Source organism: Triplophysa dalaica, chromosome 15 (assembly GCF_015846415.1).
Source record: "Triplophysa dalaica isolate WHDGS20190420 chromosome 15, ASM1584641v1, whole genome shotgun sequence".
Lineage (NCBI taxonomy): Eukaryota > Metazoa > Chordata > Actinopteri > Cypriniformes > Nemacheilidae > Triplophysa > Triplophysa dalaica.
The window spans coordinates 5,388,053-5,408,107 of NC_079556.1; the positions used below are offsets into that span (position 1 = coordinate 5,388,053).

At 38.4% G+C, this 20,055-nt stretch overlaps 2 protein-coding genes across 4 annotated transcripts; one reads left to right on the forward strand and one right to left on the reverse strand.

The window, feature by feature from the left end:
• Positions 1 to 588: 588 nt before the first annotated feature.
• On the forward strand, positions 589 to 8,442 carry neurl1ab (neuralized E3 ubiquitin protein ligase 1Ab). Of its 3 annotated transcripts, none has more exons than XM_056767186.1 (6): positions 589 to 725; positions 2,502 to 2,707; positions 3,629 to 3,950; positions 6,271 to 6,900; positions 6,977 to 7,132; positions 7,331 to 8,442. In XM_056767186.1, the coding sequence occupies exons 1-6, from the start codon at positions 692 to 694 to the stop codon at positions 7,567 to 7,569; spliced, it is 1,587 nt and encodes a 528-aa protein (XP_056623164.1). In that variant the 5' UTR covers positions 589 to 691; the 3' UTR covers positions 7,570 to 8,442. The 3 variants fall into 3 exon arrangements, with proteins under 3 accessions (XP_056623164.1, XP_056623165.1, XP_056623166.1); XM_056767187.1 differs by having other exon boundaries at positions 7,334 to 8,442; XM_056767188.1 differs by lacking the exon at positions 6,977 to 7,132.
• Positions 8,443 to 8,449: 7 nt separating this feature from the next.
• Positions 8,450 to 18,243, reverse strand: sh3pxd2ab (SH3 and PX domains 2Ab). The gene is made up of 7 exons (XM_056767185.1): positions 17,281 to 18,243; positions 14,545 to 14,649; positions 13,088 to 13,205; positions 12,323 to 12,900; positions 11,658 to 11,707; positions 11,405 to 11,524; positions 8,450 to 11,092 (listed from the first exon to the last, which is right to left on the reverse strand). The coding sequence occupies exons 1-7, from the start codon at positions 17,495 to 17,497 to the stop codon at positions 9,551 to 9,553; spliced, it is 2,730 nt and encodes a 909-aa protein (XP_056623163.1). The 5' UTR covers positions 17,498 to 18,243; the 3' UTR covers positions 8,450 to 9,550.
• Positions 18,244 to 20,055: the final 1,812 nt, after the last annotated feature.

Genomic DNA, 20,055 nt, shown 5'->3' on the forward strand with positions numbered 1-20,055 from the left:
ATGTCTTAACAGCTTTGCTACTGTTCCGTTTAATATAAAATAAACATACAAAATCTACCCATTTGGTACAATTGACAAAAACTTTGCTACATGTATGTGGTATTTACCAAGTTGAATTTGTAGAATATTATCTATTTCCAATGAACCAGTACCACAACACAAAAACAAGACCATTTCGTCAGTTATATTAATAAAGTTGTAAAACGTCTTGAAGAAGACCGCTCACCTGTCTCGATCGAAGGATGCCCGCTGGCTCATCGCGATGACATCATCACGACGAGGCTAAAAATACAATCCTCTCATAAGAAAGTAATTTATTTTTATTTTATTTTTATTTATTTATTTTATGTATTGTGCTGGGTTCCAATTCTGATGTGTTGAGTGTTTAATTTAAGTTTGTATTCAAGATTGACAACGCCTTCTTGTTGTAATTTAAAAGTGTTGTGTTCAACAAAGAAAAATAAATAAAAAGTAACTTCCCAGGTAAATAAAGACTTCCCAAACTCCGCCTCTTATGATAATGAGGGGGCGGCCCTGCGCGTGTGGCTGTGTATACAGACTGCTATCAGACAGCAGCGGAGGATCCGACAAAATTTGCGGGTCATTGTTTAAAATACAGAGCTGCTGAAGACCAACTCAAGTCATATTTGGAGCAACATTGTACTTAGTGTCTAAAAATCGTTGTCTCCCAATGGGTGGGCAGGTAACCCATACCACCTTACAAGGTACGTGACATTAAAATATGATTTTTCTTTAATATTTTTTCATAGCTAAAAAGGGCATATAAAACTTTAATGAATACTACTATATGGTTATTTATTTAATCGTTTTATCAATAACTGTCTGTATTTTTCTTAAATTATATACATTTTCCCAATCAACTTTTTCATTAGTGAGCTTGTTATGCGAGACATGATTTGAAAACTTATAATTAACTAAACTACAAAACATCACAAACTCTTTCTGTAAACCTGATAATTAAAAAAAATCTTGGTATATATAGAAAGTACAGCTTTATATAGCGTATATATAAGTTGACCCACATACTGTACAGATTTTAGATTTTGAGTTATTTTTAGCTTTCTCTTTTTCTCTCTGTGAACATAAAACTGGTGTAATAAACGTCTCTACTTTATACCCGCATAGCAAGTGAAGCTCACACTGAATCAAACTGACACTTGGGCCAACTACTGCCTAGAGCAGAGAAAGAGAGAAAATCCACACATCTAACAGGATATGACATTATAATCACAAGGTTGACAACATCACTAAAGCTCCTTTTAAACCAGGATGAAAAATAAGGCAGTGTTTGTAGGTGTATGTCATTGATTTGATAGCAGTGATTTGTTCGTTTTATGTACTACAATCTCTTTGTAAACACAAACAAAAGACTAAGTGGCCTTACAACTATTCGCCGACAGAGAGCTCATGCAGGTAAAGTGGGTTAAAGTCTGGAGTCAGTCTTTGTGTTCACTCAAGATTCAATCATTGACCCACACCCAGCAAAATGTCAACAGCAGTTAATTAAAGAGAAAAAATGGCTGCAAAATAACCGTGTCCTTGACTTAAAGCATTGCAGAGGTCTGGGAAAATATTAAAGGGAGTTGGGGAGAGAGTGTTTGATCACAAGCCAGTCTCACAAGTCAGTGAGAATAAAACTGTGTATTTCTTTTGGTGCCTATTAATGACCATAATGTCTGTTATACAAGCACTGAATTTCATAACCTGACCATAACACCTGTCAGCGCAATCCATGGACAAAGCAAAACTTTACAATTTTATAGTTTATTTTATAGTTAAATGGATATTTTACTCAAACACAAAAGTTATTCCGTCATCTATTCAGCCTCATGTCATTTCAAACCTGTATGACCTTCTACCGCAGAACACAAAAGATGATATTTTAAAGAATGTCGATAACCGAAAAACATTGGGCCCCATTGAGTTCCATTGTATGGACACAAAAAAATCTTCTTTCAGATCCACAACAGAAAGAGTCCATAAAACAAAACATAAAATAGAATATCTATAAAAACGTAGTTTAATATTTGATGGTAATTTAAAAGTTACAGTAATTTATTATGATTGAATCAGGCTGGTTACATCATCAGTAGCTGCAGATTTCACACAGGCGTATGGTCCATTTCTTGGAGCACCATGAACATTTATTGCTTGCTTCCAACCATCAAACACAGAGCTATTGATTTACTGGTGTGTAAGGGTTTGTGATTGAATGGAGACATAACCTCACTTTTGGCACCCAGACTTCAGAATAGCAACAACTTTGCATGTTGCTGTCTCTGTCACTCTTTTGTTGTCTCCTTGTCCTTGATAAAGATTTTCATTCATACTTGCTATGCAGTGTTCTCTCTGTTCTGTACACATGGCACACACAGCTCTTAGAAAGAATAACTGTACTTTGTCAAACTCACACTGTTGTTTAGTGCCTCAGTGAATGAATCTGTCCTAGTGTAACTGTTACTTTGTCAATCTCTTTGAAGGAACCCTTCACTGCCACTCCCTGAAGGAGAGCATGTATCCACAAGATGCCCAAACCTCCTTGCCACTATGTTTCCATGCCAACACCAAAGGTTCTCAGATCGTCATAGACAAGACACAACGCAACGTACGCCGAATCGGCAGCTTCTGTAATGCCATCACGTTCACCAACCGACCGCTCCGAATCTATGAACAGGTTCGGCTGAAGGTACAGTAGACTGATTTTTCCATATATCATCCTGTAAAACACTTTGTGTGGTCCAAAAATAGCCCTCACGTATCCCAGTTTCATATCACTCCATCTCAAACCCTACAGGGTGAAGGAAAAAGAGGGAACGCTAACATCTGAGGTCGTTCTGTTATCTTGTTCTGTTAAACTGGGTTCTTCGGAATTGCAGAGAAAACAAGACTGTGATAAACACCTCTGGTCGCTATAAATAGCATCACATACAGTCACATAATAACTTGTTTGTCAATTCTGTTTGTAAACATTCTTTGAATATGCAGAGGTATAAGGGTCACTCACCCTCACGTTGTTGAAACCTCGAAAAACTTTATTTCAATATAAATATTGACTGTGCTCTTTTTCCATCCAATGTAAGCATGTCAAATCTTTTTGTGTTTAAAGTCACATGCAGCAGGAATATAGGAAAATATATATTTTAACCCAAAGGAAAATTGAATTGCTCAAAGTTGGTCTTTCAAAGCTCAAAGGTTTTATAGAGTTACTGTTGTGTTTTATTTAAGTAGATGTTCCTCCTAAAAAATTAAATCAAAACGAATCAAATGAGACAAATATTAAAATACATGAAGAGTGTGAAGCTGTAAAATTAGTTTAGATTGTATAAAGTTCATATTAAAATCTTCAATAATATTGACTTTTGACTGCAGACTTGGCAAATCAGAGCTCAGTTTGCGACATTGTTGAGATCTCTTCTGAAAATTGACATGAAATGAGACGAGAAATATCTGAGACGCGTAGTTTACATCGTCAGAACTTCCAAATTTAATTTGCCCTACTTTTAATCTCATTGATGTCTACAAATAATTGAAATAATACTAATGATCTCATGTTTTTTATCTTTCGTAAGGGTTTAACAGCTTCAGTTTTTTTCACTCACTCTTTCAGATCACAAAAAGACAGGGTTGTTGGAGTGGCGCCCTGCGAGTGGGTTTCACTACAGTGAATCCATCTCATCTAATGTCATCGTGGCTTCCATGTTTTGCCTGCCCTGATCTTGTTGGCCAGAGAGGGTTTTGGGCCCGTGCATTGCCTGAGGAACATTGTGAAGAAGGAACCGTTCTGTCCTTCTGGTTGGACAACACTGGGCGAGTGTTCTACCGGGTAAACGAAGGTGAACCGATCTTCTTCTTCAGCGGAGTACTAGCGGGAGAACCAGCATGGGCCATCATTGACATTTATGGGTTGACACGTGGAGTGCAACTATTTGGTGAGTTCACATTTCTTCTCGCTCGAATATAAAACGATTATGTTTCAGAAGTTTAAGATGTCTCATCACATTACAAACAAAGTACCCGAAGCTGCTTCGAAGGAAGTTTCTGTGGATAATGAATGACATGCCAGTCAGAGTTTTGCCCAACTGGAATAGTTGAGGTCAAGTTCAGCGTCTAATGTGGGCCGGCGTCTGAGCTGTGCTTCAGCGAGCACGTGCTGATCTCTCGATAAGTTAAAAAGGTTAGGGAGGTCAGACACATTTGAACGATTAAAAATCCAAAACAGTTAAAAATAGAATCGGACATTTATTCCCTCTTATCCTAATTACAAAATAGCCGAATGGAAAAAAGATGTGAGATTAGAAGGCTTGCCTACACTTTCACTTCTACAATAAAAACAGTTTGCTTGGGAATTCCAGATTACAAGGCAAAAACAAGTTTAAGAGAATTAAAAATAATCTATGAATGTAGTAATGATGAGATTTTCTAACTTGTTTTTTGAGCTCTCCTGTAGGTCAGAGGGACATACAGTATTAAGCACTGGCTGACACTTTTAGAATTTGTAGGCATCTCAGTGTCAGGAACAGTTCGCCTTCAAAGTGAAAATTCTGTCTTTATTCACATGCCCTCTTGGTATTTCAAACTCGTATGACTTTCTTTCTTCTGCAGAACACATAAAAAGATATTCTGAAACATATTGGTAACAGAATCGTTGATTTGCAATAATTTGGTTTTGTGTGCATACAATACAAGTCAATGGTGACGGTTTTTGGTTACCAGAATTTTTTTAAATATCTTCTTTTTTGTTTTATCTATTATGAAATGGCATAAAAGAGAATTCTTTTCGATGGAATTTTTTTCCAAATTTTTAAAGACACATGATTGTTTTTCAAACCCCCTTATGCATTTTAAGCCAGATGCTTTATCCAAAACTACTCACAGTGCATCAAACTATATATTTGGTTTTGTCGAACCCATGACCTTTGTGTTATTACTGCATAGATTTACATACATTTAGTCATTTAGCAGACGCTTTTATCCAAAACGTCTTACTGCAATGCACTATCAACTAAAAAAACTTGAAGAGCATTTTCTGGACTTCTGACACTCTGCCTCACTCACTCTCACATAGATTTGTGTAAAAATAACCAATGTTTCCACAGAGTCAGATAGCACTATGTCTTAAAGTGTGAAGTATGTGTGTGTGTTCATACTTAAAAAGTGCAGACCGTGCGGGTGTAGGCATGTGTATTGATATCGGAGGTCAGTGCTGCCGTAACATCAGTTAACCTTTAGGGACAGCTGGACTAATTTAGCTGTCAAAGAACCAATATCAGCTTTTCAAAGATGCCGACACACACAAACACAAAACGAGGTTCAGCGAGTACCCACAGAAACGACAATTGATATTCTTATGCAGGTTTCTACCACCAACCCTGTGTGTTCTAGAAGGTGTGTTACATTTTTACTGTGGTAATCTCACGCATGAAAACTATTTTATAGATGAACATAAGCCATCCGCACATGCTGGGCTCTCTCGTGCTACCCCTGACACTTCCAAAATGTGTCCATATTCAGAAGGCTAAATGCCAAGAATAAAATCACCCCATGTTCTCACTAACTGAAATCACACAATAGGAATTTTGCAGCTTTCCTGAAGCTTGACTGGTGGAGCATTGCACCAAGAAAGCCAAGGTCACCGGCTTCATTCCAAGGGAATGTACGTACAGATAAAAATACTTTTTGAAATAGTGTTAGTGAATGTACGAAACTTCTCTGGAGTTCGTACTGTGACAGTTTGGACGGGAGGTTTTTTGTTCAGTACTTTTAATGTTAATCTTCTTTTGTAACACAGAATGACATTTAAAACGCTTGAAAAGAGACTTTGTACAACTATCTCAGCAACCCGTGCCCATGTTCTCATCCTTTCGGTCTTCACTATGACCTCAATGTCATGTCTAAATAATTCCGTTTGAGAAAAGTCAGTGTCAGCTGAAGGCTGTTTAGTGAAGCATAATAAACGAAAATCAACCTAAAGAGGAGCAGCAACCGCGGCTGAAAAAGATTCTGCTGATGATGCTGGTTATGCTTTCCAAGCTAAAAGTTTTAGCAGACCGGTAATTGAAGTTCTGGTGTTCTCATCATCGGTTGTCCACTGTGGACAGTCAGTTTCAAAATTTAAGTGATTGAGGTCAAAATAAAACCACCGAGCAGTATTATAGTGATTGCAGGTTACTCAAGTAACCCAGTTTTGTGTGTTTATATGATGATAATGTGAATTCAAAACTTGCCACGATGCATGTTTATGTTTTACAGACAGCAAGATGGTCCCGGCTGAATATCTCCGTCCTGAAGGGATGCATGACTGGCGCCTGTCAATCGACTGCTCCAAGCTTGATCATCCGGACCATCTGCCATCACTCTCAACGTCTCCAAACACCCTCAACTCAGTGCTGTCACGTCAGCTTCACGATGACTTGCACTTCCATGCCGTCCATGGCAACGGTCTGCGGCTGCTAACCGAACACATAGCTGTGCCTTACTACAGCAGACGTGACGATTGCGCTCTTGCATTCTCACACCGACCTTTGCGCTGTGGAGAATGTGTGTTCTTAAAGGTCTCACTGAAGTCTCCAAAAGTGACACCTATCATGAAGACATTTTTGACTTACGGATTTACTTCTTGTAACCCTGCCCACATTAATCCGAAGAACCTGCCGGCCAATCCTGATGACCTGCTGGACCGCAAGGAATTCTGGGCTTTTAGCTGCCTGGCTTCACCACTTGAGGGCGGGGATATCTTTGGTTTCCGAGCAACGGCAGACGGGGAGGTGCTCGTGAGTCACAATGGTGGAAGAGCCTGTCGAGAGATCTCTGTGGATAATTCCACTCCTCTTTGGATGATCTTCGAGTTACAACCACATATTAAGCAAATCAGTATACTGGGTAAGTTTACTAAAAATGTTAAACATAAAAAGAAGGATTTGTGAAAAAACGTCACTCCTCTTTTCTCTCTCTGTAGGCACTTCTGTTAGTTATTCTCAATCCTTTTCACAAATTCATCAGTCCAGTTTAAGTACTACTAGTCACCCCACAGCCAATCAGATCCACAATACAGCAGTCAGGGGATTGATTGACAGCTCTCAGCCCCACCCACACAGCCTTAATAGTTTGACAGGTGTGTATTCATGTGTCATACCGGTAATATATGCATAAGTGGGTTAATATATGTTAAACCACTGACCAATAAGCTCTGAGCACATGACTAGAATGTAAATAAAATTATGTTTTGACAAATATTTAAATTAAGGACAATTCCAGAAACATGACAAGCAGTATGTCTACTAAAATGTTGATTGTATATGCTTTTTATCAGCAGGGACAATATCCAGCTCACCATCCTCAGAATCTCCCAATATCCTGCCATGCTGTGCAGTTACTGGTGATGAATGTTTAATTTGCTGTGAGAGTACTGTGGACTCGGTGCTGTACACGTGTGGACACATGTGCGTATGTTCTGTGTGTGGAGGGAAACTAAGGGAGATGTCAAATCCCTCTTGCCCACTGTGTCGCAGCCCAATCAGAGACATCATCAAAATATATCACAGCATGTAAACTGGTAACCAACGTATATGCAGATAGTACCAGAATATTTGGATGGTTCATGAATGAGTCTCTTTACATTTCTATTTCTGAGGTCGTAGTCCATTTTGATTTCCCACAATTCTCTGCTGTCATGTATTGACTGATTTAATCCCAGAGCCAGTAAGAAAAAGGTTCTTGGACTAACCTCTATGATAATGTTTGCATAAGGTTCAGATCGATCAAAATGATGATCAAAAACTGCTAAATTAATTTATTTGTGAATTTTTGACAAAAAAGTGGTTAGCAGATTTTAAAACTGTTCTAGATTAATTTCGTGTGAATTTCATACAAAAAAGGTTCATACAATAAAATGAACATTTATGTCTCTGTAAACGAGATATTTTTACAAGTTAACTTTAAACTGCACCTTAAATTATTTATTTTCTAGTTTCTCTAAGTTCTAAATCAACAAACTGTGTTGAATGGGTTTGTTGCTAAATGTTTATTTTTTTATAACATTTACATTTACAAAATAAGAAAATGACAGTATATGATATTCACAACATTCATAGTGTCAGTACCTGGTAATTGTGAAACAACGTTACAATTGTGACAACTGCAACAAATCCTGTAATTATATACCTGTAAAAAAATAGGTATATATATTATGGGTGTAAAAAAATATTTTACGTTTTATTGCTGTGTGATTTTGTTTTATATGGATCATTTGTACTGTAAATATGCAGCTTTAAATTTAGTATATCCTCTGAACCTGAAATAATAAGGTTGCACTGATTTTCTATCAATGTTTATTTGCTGTTTACATGTGATTGTCAACTAACTGCTTTAGATCCGTATAATTGTAATAGATAATGTTGCTAAATAAATATGTCCTATATAGTGTTGGTGCACAAGAACACATACTTTCTTGCGATTGTGATAAAGCGGCAATGCTGCGAACAAACATACAAGTCTTTATTTAAAAAATGAAATGATTTAATAAAGCAATAGCACCATGTTTGAGTATACAAACTAAGTAACATTCACAGATAGATATATAGATAGACATTGACTTGAAAGTGCTTTCTGCGGCTAAAAGCAATAACTAAAAGCCTGTTCAGTGAAAATAACATCACATCATCCAGCACAAGCATTCTGAGTATACATGATGTCAATCAGCAACCAACTTTACTTTAGATTTAAAGGTACAGTGTTCAATTTCTGTGCCACTTCTGCACACCTGATTGTGATTGTGAAGACTGTTAAGTGCTGAAGTCCAGAAATGACTCATATTTTGGTTTCATAACATGTTTGATTTTGTGATCCATAATGAAAAGGGCCTTGTTTAATGTGATTTATTACCAAGAGAACCCCTTTATGTTTTGGGTTATGGTTGATGTAAAGGGTTAGGCTGGGTTTAGAATAATGAGACTAACCTTCTCACAAGGACACATTTTTTCAAAAGTAACATTTTTCCATGGTGAACTTTTTTGATTCAAAACTTTTAATTCTACTGATTTCCATCCAAATGCATGTGAATGCTGGAGACAAGACAGGCAAGCTCATGTGAAGTAGTTCGGCCTTCCATAGTTCAAGTTTGATGAAATGTGACAAGCAAATTTATAGAGGATCAATACGTCGACATTCATAACAGATTATAAAAAAATTACTTTTTTTGTCAAAAAAGTAACAACGCAAGCACATTAGAATCCATGAAAAAACTCATAGATGAGAAAACCCTCGAGGTGTGATATGTCTGGTTGCAAATATTCAAAAGGTAACCATATAAATGTTGCATGCTTAGTGTGACCATCTCTTAAGAGTACATGTATTTATGTTAATTTGTTTAGAAGGTCCCATTATAAGATTAACAGGACATTATCATGCAGTTTTCTGAAGCCAATTATTATCTCGGTTGGTGATTTTAGCTATTAGGCATATTGTACCATCCAAAATGTCTATTGTCTAAAAATGGTTGGGTACTGAATTTAACACTAATGCTGAAGTTCCACTAGCTCCGTCTCTCAAGGAAGTTGGAAGGTACCCATCCCTTGCGTGTCTTCGTTGAGTCAAGCATGCGACAGTACCACCAGCCGTTGGTATTTCTCTCCAACACCTCCAGTCTAGTACCGGCAGGGAAGCTCATTGTCTCTGAATCACCTCTGTAATCGGCGATCGTCACATACTCCTCCCGCAGATTGTTGTGAATGAGATGGGGTTTAGGCTTCACCATGGAAACCGGCACCTTTCGCCTCATGCTTTCCATTTTACCTGCAGAGGTAGATTGGTCATTGTAATGCGAGGCGTGGTGGGGCGGAGCATCGTTTCTTCGTCCCACAGGTGAAGTGTGTGTGTTAATGGAAGAGCTCTTTGTGTTGTCTTTGGTGTGGGTTGCAGCGAGGACATTTTGAGGTCTAACCGCGAGCTGCTTAACCCCGACGCGGCAGTTCTGCTCGTTCGATCTGTGGCTGCCTTTCAAGCTTTGATTAACACGTTGCTCATTCTTCTCCAGACTTACGCGTCTACCCGCATTTCCGACATCTAGCTGCACTGTAATCTCCATCTCGGAAGCGGGAGCCCCACACAGAGACTCTGTGTTATTGGCTTCTGTGTAAGAGGTCATGATTGGCTGTAGGTAGTACGTGGGTGCCCAGCCCTCTTCGTTCCCCAAGCGAATAAACCACCAACCGCTCTCCTGCTTCTCTAGGACCTCCACCTGGACTCCTGCGGGAAAGCTGATCTCACTCGGCTCCTCTTGCTGGTACGCTGCAGTCGTGCGGAACAGACGGGTGGAACTGTGATTGGATGGATCAGAAGAACAGAAGTCAAAGGAGTCATCCGACGACACGGCGGAGCCAGTCTCAGATTCCTCGGATGTGCGGGACGTCCTGCATTGTATTTGTCCTTGTTGCTCCTGGTTTGCAGACTTGTGCCTTCTAAGAGAGCTAAATTCTGGGTTTGCAGGTTTTGGACGGACAGACGGTTTAGATTTGGACTCATCGGCTTGCTGTTTGAATTTAGAGTGTGCATAGAGCGTGGCGTTGCGTTCGATGCTGGGCTCGATAGTAGGGGCATCATATTCAGGTGGATCCCACATGGATTCCCGAAGGGATGGTGAGTGGTTGTTCTCCTGACAGGGTGGTGCAGGTCTGAATCCACCATTCGCATAAACACCCTCATCTTCCTCCTGGTCACCTTCCCCCAACGTAAAGGAAACATTACGTAGAACCAGAGGAGGTGGGGCTTTCGTTGGAGGTTCCCCTGGGAAAAACTCCAGCTCGGGGTCAAATTCCAGGCCCACTGTTGGAACGTCGTATTCAGGTTCCTCATAGACCCGTAGACTTGCCGCTGACATGACCTCTGACTCCCCGCATGGAAGAGAGTTCTGCTTTTTGATTGGTGGTGCAGGAGGTGGGACTTTGGGACGGGTCAGCGTGCTGGTTTGACGGTTCAAGCTAGGCTTCTTGCGTTTGTCGATGTATGAGCACGGGGCCCAGCCCTCCTTTTCTCCAATTTGGACAAACCACCAACCTCCAGAGTTCTTCTCAATGACCTGAAAACACAGTATCCAGAGAGGATTTCACGACGTTCGATCATATTTTAACACAGATAACAATTCAACAATTTCATAATCTATATTGCATTGAATAATACCACACTGTTTTAGGAAATGTATGTGTATAGATACTGGGTTTGAATTCTGCAACATCTGCTTAGCTGTTTTTTCTTTGTTTAGATTCTGTGGGGGCCTGGATATATAACAAATTACTGAAGAATCATGTAAACAACAAACACACGTAGATGATTCCCCCAAAAGTCTACAAATGATAAATCATTTCAAGCTGTGTGTGGAAGAGTGACGTACATCAGCTTTCTGTCCTCCGTTGAAACTGATCCCATCTGCCAGGCAGGAATGGAACTCTGCGATGGTGTAATACTCGGCTTCAACACTAGGGGGATCTGGAGGCTGCGGTAACTGAAAGCCCTAAATCAGGTCAAGAGAAAGGAATATGCTGCTTAGCATATTATAAACCACACAATGACCTATTTGTGTGGAACAGTTTGTTACATAAGATAGAAAGAAAAAGATAGAAAGAAAATAAGAGAAAGATACTGACCAGGCTATTTTCTCGACGGGGAGGCGGTTTCTGACTGCTTGATGCTGATCCTAAATGACAAAAAGATAAATTATCTTCACATATTGTGGTGAAAGAAAGAAAGAAACAAACAATTAAAGGAAAAAAGAAAGAACGAAGTACAGAAAAAGGAACGAAAGAGCAAATGAACGAAAGAAAGAACAAACACACAAACGTGTTATCGAATGAAAGAACCAACGAAAGGAAAAAAGAATGCATGAAAAAACAAAAGAAAGGATAAAAAAGCAAAGAACAGACGAAAGAGAGAAAGAAAAAAAGAAAGAACTAAAGATCAAACAAACAAACGATCAAAACACTCTTATAAATAAAGGTGCTTAAATGGTTCTTCAAGCGATGGCATAGAAGAACAATTTTTGGTTCCACAAACCATTCAGTCAACGGTTCTTTAAAGATCTTACTTTTTTATAATCTGAAGAACCTTTTTTCGCCACAAAGAACCTTTTGTGACACCGAATGGTTCTTCAGATGTTAAAAGGTTCTTTATGGAACCAAAAGGTTCTTCTATATGGCCTCTTCTATAAGAACCTTTTAAAGCACCTTTTTTAAGAGTGAGGAACGAACAAACAAAAGAAAGAAAGAACGACGAACTAAAGAAGGAACGAACAAACCAAAGAAAGATCACTTACTTGTCTCTACGCTGTGGACTCTCTGAGGTGCGACTCGAGCGATGGCAGGAGATGGAGGAACAGTTTTGCTCTTCATTGTGGATGGTGTTGCAGAACACACACTTGCTTTTGAACGCATCACAGACACATTAGCATCTGACACGGACACACAAACACTCGTATCTGAGACAGACAGACACATATTTGTGTCTGTGTGTGGAGAGCAGCTAGGGCCGATCTGGTCTCCAGATTCTCTCACTGAGCCACTGCAGCTCATCTTAACTGTGTTAAAGCTGCTGTGTGTGTTGTAAATAAACTCATCTATCTGCTCTGCATCACCATTGTATTGTGTATAGGTGTCAGTTTTTGAATGCACAGACGTGTTGCTGTGACGGTGAGCGTTTGTGTTGTTTTGCATGTAGTGCTCGCTGGCAGGTTTCTTGTTCAGAAGGTTGCTGATCTCCATCAGGTTGCCGATGATTTCCACCTGACCCTCCACAGCTGGTTTATTTGACTCTGTTGCCTGGTTACCAGGCATAACACCATCTTGCATCTTCCGCAGGTAAGCAGCTGGTGCCCATCCCTCTCTTCCTCCATAACTGAGAAAGAATAAGAGTTGCTAAGTAAATTTAAGCAAACAAACTGGTGAGCGACGAGTTACAGATTCAGAATAATCCCTAAAGCCTCACTAAGGAATAATATCACAAAAACACCAGTGGCAAAATACAAAAAAAGAAAACGCGTTTAGAAAAGAGTAGCTCAAGAAAAAACGAATGAACATGTTACCGTATGAACCACCAGCCTTCCAGATTCCTCTGGATGACCTCAACAATGACGCCAGTCTCAAAGCCAAGCTCATCCAGACTGGAGCTGCTGTATGGCTGAATTGTAACATAGCGCTCGGCTGGAAAACACAGAGGACAAGACGGAGAGCATTACATACTGTCCTTAAACATTATACATTTTATGGAGAAGGAAATGGCAATTCTCGTTGAATTGACTAATCCTGTTGAGTTAACTAATATTTTTAAGTTAGCTTAATTCCAAAACAGCAAATAAGTTTTCTACAGTGAGTCTGAATACTGAATAATATATTTGGCCTAAAACTGTAAAAATATAAATATTTAAATAGGAACATAGTAAACTTAAAGTGCAAAAATAAAAAAGTAGTATACTGAAAGTCCGATGTGAAGTTTACTTAAAGAAAAGTCTAAAAATGACTAAAATAGTAGTAAAGGATTGAACAATCACTAAAGCCTCCCTATAAGTTCACCAGTATACATTACAAACAAAAAACGTAGCTGAAAACTAGTTGTGTATTCAGAGTTTACTGTGTACTCAAAGTGTACTGTTATTCTTAAACTTATACTTTTTTACATTTACTTTTCATAAACAAGTATTGAAACAGTATACTTAAAAGTACAGTATATTACTAGTATGTTCATGTTAATATAATTACTGCATGGGGTATAGTCAAACATATACTTAAACTTAACTTAAGTATACATAATAAATTGAACTTGAAATATACTTATTTTTTGTAAGTGATGTTACAAAAACTGCTAGATTTAATACTATCCTGTTTATGCTATCTTAAACATAGTACCACTTCAGTATGATAGTTTGTTATCTAATACAAGGACATATCAATTGAATGTGTGCCATAAGACTCCCAAAATTTCAAGTTCAACATGTGTTTTTTGATATTTTGATGAAGGAGTGGAAAAACCAAATGAAACATGCAGACATTGCAGAATCTCTGTACCACAAGCAATATTCTCTCCCTCCGTAATATGGGTCAGTGTGTGTTGGACCCAGTTGTACAGTAAAAGTCTGTTGGAATAATGGGTGGAAAATCTGACATCTCTGCTGGAAATGTACAACACACTCCCAAGCTGTTACATGCTCCAAGAAATGTGTTTGCATACGTGTGTGTAGGGGGGTCTTTTGGCTGTGTGTGATGACTTTATGGTCTTTGTCCAAGCAAGACTTCATGTGCTGACATGGCATAAACCTCAACAACAGAGTTTTCACCCACAAATCTCCCAAAAGCAACTGAATGAAAACTGTTAAGAGTTAAGAGTTGCGTAAGGCAAAGAAAAACAGGACATTTGGCCAGTGTTTGTATTTAACACAAGCCAACAGCTCTTGTATCTGTTGTGAAAGATGTTCCCTGTTTGTTTAACGATTCTTGATTCAGTCAAGCAAATGGATGACTTAAATGAGTAGTTCAGCAGTCTTACGCTCTCCGTTTGCTGCTTTGTGGCTGTCTCGATGTCCTGTGAGAGATACAAGGTATGTAGCAGGAACCCAGCCTTGTTCTTCAGCTGTTCTTACAAACCACCACCCTATTGAGAGAGAGAGAGAGAGAGAGAGAGAGAGAGAGAGAGAGAGAGAGAGAGAGAGAGAGAGAGAGAGAGAACATACCACTGATGTAACTGATTCCAGCTGTTAATTTGAATTGGGTCACATCCTTTCTGTCTTAAAAGTGTATCTGGTTCTGTACACTAAAGTGTCATTTTTTAATTAATTAATTTGATATTTGTGTGTGATACTTTAATGTGTGATACTTTAATGTCAAGTTATACTTTGGTAATTGACCTCTTTAAAGGATAAATCATGGTTTACTTCAAACCTAATAATGTTTTTTAAGGGTTATCTTACAATGTTTTTCCTACGCAAACACATTACACAAAGCATTACATATATACCCTAGTAATGTCTCAAAAGCAAAAACGTTACAGCCCAGAAAAAATGTTTATGGTGAACACAAGCATGCCGTCACTGGTTGCACACACCTGCCATGAGTTAGTGGTCTCAGTGCGAGACGCTTTTTAGTACAAACAAACACACATGCTCAGAAAGGTTGCCAGATCCCCAGTTTACACTGTGTAAAATACCTTAAGGTTCTTTACCCAGAATGCATCACTCTGCCAAAGCATCTTATATTCAGAACCTGGGAGACACATAAACATATAAACGAGCAGATTGACTCAATTAGAATATTTTAGATACTGTGTCTGCAGCCATTCAACTTGAATGTTTACATGCCTTGAGTTTTTATATGTGGAAATGTTTATATTTTTACAAACCGATGTATTAGAAGGTAAATATTAGAAGATATTAACAAGCAAAAGACACGGCAACAAGACATTGCAAAGAAAGTAGAGACTGCGAAGAATAGGGTTAGGCAAATTCAGCTCATGATGACTTTAACAAAGATTTTAGTACCACACACTAAACCAAAGATGCGACACACAAGCAAACGCACACCCATAGACATTTGAACACACACTCTTCAGGAAAGATTCTGGAGGATCCATTAAGATGTCATAAAGACCTTCACTCAAGTACTCATGATTGCTGTGGTGGGCTTTTTCCATATACACACAGGCACACACACACGTTGAGTTTCCATGTTAAATGAGGACTTTCCATCAACATAATGATTTTTATGTTGTACAAACCATATACCGTTTATTCTATCCTCTACCCCTCACCCTACCGTAAACAGAAGACTTCATGCGTTTTTACCTTTTGTTAAAAACATCATTTGTTTCTATTTGGCAATATGACTTCAAGGTCTTTAATATTGCCTATATGAAAGCTCATTTAGATTTGAATGCAAAGATTTTTTAATAATTCATTTCAAAAACACTACTGTTTCAAACACAACACATATAGCATATGTTTTGAATGTGGTGTGGAAACATTTTGTTGGTTCTGACTGCAATCTAATTGTGTCTTTAAATTCACTTATAATCAACAAATTCAATCCAAATGGTTGTAAAATCAGCGAAATAATTGAAACCGAATAGTGTATTAAAATCATCAGGAGATCCTAATGAGTTTCCTGCTGCATGACTAAGTTAAGTCGCATCATTATCACAGTTTGAATGCCTGGAGGAAAATGTTAAGAGCACTTTTCAAAACAAATGAATGTTAACATCTTGGTTTCATTGAATGTCCTGCATGTGAGCTAGTTAAAAGGATTTGTTGGTTATAAACACATTGTCAATAAATGTAACTTGCGAAACCTTCACCTGACGTTTTAAGGGATAGTTCACCCAAAAATAAACATTCTGTCACCATTACTTACCCTCAGATTGTGCCAAACCTGTAAACATGAAGAAAGATATTCGGACGAATGCCAGTAACAGATCCCATAACCGGTGGACTCCCATAGTATTTAGTTTCCATACTTTGGCAGTAAATAGGGAATGAGATCTGTTTGATAACCGACATTCTTCCAAATATCTTCCCTTGTGTTCAGCAGAACAAAGTAATTTATACAGGTTTAGGATCATCTGAGGGTGAGTAAAGGGTGAAGATGTTATATGATATACTACAGCCTGTTTATTTCTGTGAGCATATCTCTAAAGGTTGACAGTCATGATGTTCAGTCCAGGGTTGGACTCCATCAGTAGATGTTTTGAATGTTTTAGGTATGATGAAGCTTTGTATAACAGTCCAAACACACACAACTATACTTTCTGTATGATGCGTGAATACAAATGATTTTTCCCCAAAAATAATACAATGGAGTCAAAGGGCCTAAAACACAGAAAGAAATCTGGGATTAAAAATCGAATTTAAATTTGGCAACAAACCAGGGGCTTTTAAAGAAAAGATATGATGTCAAATGTATTAGTAATAGCTACGATTCTGCAAATCAGCAATTGACCATGTTAACTCATTTGTACTGGTGGTCAAATTTTCTTGCTTTCACTAAAGCACAAATGAGTAGCACATCATGTTGGAACAACAAGTACACAATGTCAAAAAAAAGGGCATAATTCTTTTTACCTTTCACATAATTTGTTATTTAAAAACATTTAGGTACAAAAATGTTTCCACAAGTAGCCCTTGAAATTTTGACAAAACTGTACATGCAGGTATTTGTGAGTGTTGTGTTATGCTTGTGTCCCTCTACAGCATACAGTTTATCATGTAAATGATTGTGAGTCTGTGTCACTCACCGCTCTCACTCTTCTCTATCACTTCCACTCTCTCTCCTGCCCTCAGACTGATCTCTGTGTTCTCCTGCCGTCGGTAATGCGCCGCCACCACGTACACACACCTACAATCCTCTGCACCCAGAGCATCTCCATGCTCTTTCCCTGAGGATGATGGGAAAAAGCAGGCTGTGAGCCAACTGCCTCCACGCCCGCGTCTACCTGAACTGCGCCGCGCCATTCACCAACACAAACACGGCCCCAGCCAATCAGCACGCGGTATCCGATCAAAGGTTCATCCAAGTGGATTTAATGTCTATAAAAGCAAAAAGTTTGAATCAGAGTTCAGGTACGACAATTAGACATCCTTGTCCACACAGCCTTAAAGTCCCAAAACCAAAGGTTTTCAGCAATTCGACTTCAAGCACATCCCACTGGCCCAGAGGCCAGGGGTCCATCCAGCAGCAGGATACAAATGTGTACTGCAAGCTTCTGATATCCTCAGTGAACAGGACAGATGCCGACTGAATAAAGGAATGGAGCACAGGAGGGAAAGAAAGAGAGAACGAATAGGGTTAGCTTACGAAGGACTGAAAGATGAGATGAGGAAAATAAACCAAAAGCTAAAGGCTCGAGGGGCGGCTCAATAGAGAAGAGGGGAAACAGATGCCAATCAAATGATTCTCCGCCCCCTTTAAAACAGTTTTAAACAGAAACATATGGCCTATGAAAACAGAGCATACACACACACAAAACACGCTCAGCACATTCACATCTCATCTCTCTCTTTGAAACACATTCATATTAAATAAACTGCTTTTTAGGATTTCAACTTTACTTTTATCATCAGCATCTGGGTTTGGGTCATTGTTGTCGTTGCAGACTAAAATATGATAAATTACTTTCTGTGGTAATTGAGATTCCGCAGATGTTGTTCAGTTGTGCTGAACCTAGAATATTCCTTAAAGAAGAAAAAAGACATGACAAATTCGCAGAAAGCCTTTCACACAGATCAACGTAATTTTACTTTTTTTCTGTATAGATTCACTAAGTTAATTTGCAGAAACAGCAGATGTTGGTGAAGATGAGTAACTGGCCAATGCATCTGTGTATGACAAGTGTTGTCCAGCTGCACATGTGTTATTTTTGTATAGGAGGTATATACAGCATTCAAGGACTGCGTTGAATAAGTAAATAAATGCATCCTGCATTTTATATTTTGTATTAAACTGCAATGGGAAGCTTCACTGTAGGTATTTCTGTTTCTAAATTACTTTCATTGGTGGGCAAAAATTGCTAAATATCAGGTCACATTTGATCTCAAATGTAAGCTATTTAATAGTTATTTCTTGTTCATACAAAACTGATGTATAAAAGCACACTCTTGGTGACAATGTTGTTGTACTATATGTCAGAATGGCTGTGGCCGAATCACGGCTGTGCTGATTTGCTTTGAGGTGATATTGCCAAACTGAAAACCAAATGAAACTCGTAGTTCATGTCTGTTAAACACAGTCATGACGTTTAGCAGATGCTCTAAATAAGAGTCTGTACATTTCAGCTGCATTTTTCAGCCCCACTAAGCATTTCAAATTTGATGCACACTTAGTTTTAGTCTGTACAATTTACCTGTAAAGAATTACTTTATTTTCTCTCTAACGTTTCCTTTTCTTTTTCTCTCTTGCTCTGTTCTTTCATTCCTTTCCACATACTGCCCCCCCACTCCTTATTCCCCCATCACACTGGACCCATTTCCTTTCTGCCACGTCAACGGCCTCCCTCTGAACCGCTTTTTCTGCAGAATCCCTTTCTCTTCTCTCTGTATCTTCTGTCTCCCTTACTTGTTTTTTTCTGTATGTTACTCTATCTTATTCTCCTTCTGACCTCAATATCACCACATGTCTTTCTGTAATATGTTTTTCATAAGGAATTTTGTTGACATGTGAAACAAACACGAACAGCGTTCTAACATACTCTATAAATCAGTCTGCACTTAAAATACTGCACACTCCCTCAAAAACATCAAATTATTTAAAACAATTAGGCTTTATCTTTTTTTATGCATTATTGTTTATCAATACTCATAGTTCATTGAACAACACAATGATATATCTAAATTCCCAAGTACACATATGAAAACAACACCGATTTAACACACCAATTTATCTTCCTTAGAACCTATGGCTGGACATTGCTTCTGTCCTAAATATCAAATATCCACGCGGTCACACACACTTTAGTGTTTCCACTTGACAATGGTGGAGGAATGCAGAGTTGCATAAGAAAATCAGAACTGACCTCCACCGGCTGAGCAATATACTGGCAAAACAAAGCACAATGCGTATCAATAGATGAAGCATCGCTCCTTTTGCAAACATACATTCAAATGCACACAAATGAGTTAGCTGACAGTTGTTTGAGGCAGGATATATACAATACAAACAATGCACATAGACTTAGTTTTAGAAAGGGTGCAAGGGGATGTAAGGAACTGTATTAATTTAACCTATAAAACTATTTAATTCTGTGAACATTGTATGTGTTAACTTGCAGAAGACACACAAATATGATGTCATCAGTCCAGGGGATATGTTTAATATCTTTTCTGACCAACAAGGTTCTCTACATGGTAATATAAATTAGGAGATATTACATCAAAAACACATACTGCTAACCATGTTTTTGTATGATTTATTAAAGCAGTATTTTGTCAATTAATTCTAAACCATGATTAATATGGAGTTATGAAGAACTCACATTCTCTTTTCAAAACACTGAATATAATTTAGTAAGCCTAAC

Bases quoted from the DNA above. Each gene is read 5' to 3' on its own strand.
- neurl1ab (XM_056767186.1), top strand. From the start codon at position 692: ATGGGTGGGCAGGTAACCCATACCACCTTACAAG. The intron at 2,708-3,628 runs GTACAGTAGACT...TCACTCTTTCAG, and splicing joins ATGAACAGGTTCGGCTGAAG to ATCACAAAAAGACAGGGTTG. The intron at 3,951-6,270 runs GTGAGTTCACAT...TATGTTTTACAG, and splicing joins ACGTGGAGTGCAACTATTTG to ACAGCAAGATGGTCCCGGCT.
- sh3pxd2ab (XM_056767185.1), bottom strand. From the start codon at position 17,497: ATGGCGCGGCGCAGTTCAGGTAGACGCGGGCGTGGAGGCAGTTGGCTC. The intron at 12,901-13,087 runs GTAACATGTTCA...ATTCTTTCTCAG, and splicing joins GAAGGCTGGTGGTTCATACG to TTATGGAGGAAGAGAGGGAT. The intron at 11,525-11,657 runs GTCAGTATCTTT...GACCTGATTTAG, and splicing joins CCCGTCGAGAAAATAGCCTG to GGCTTTCAGTTACCGCAGCC.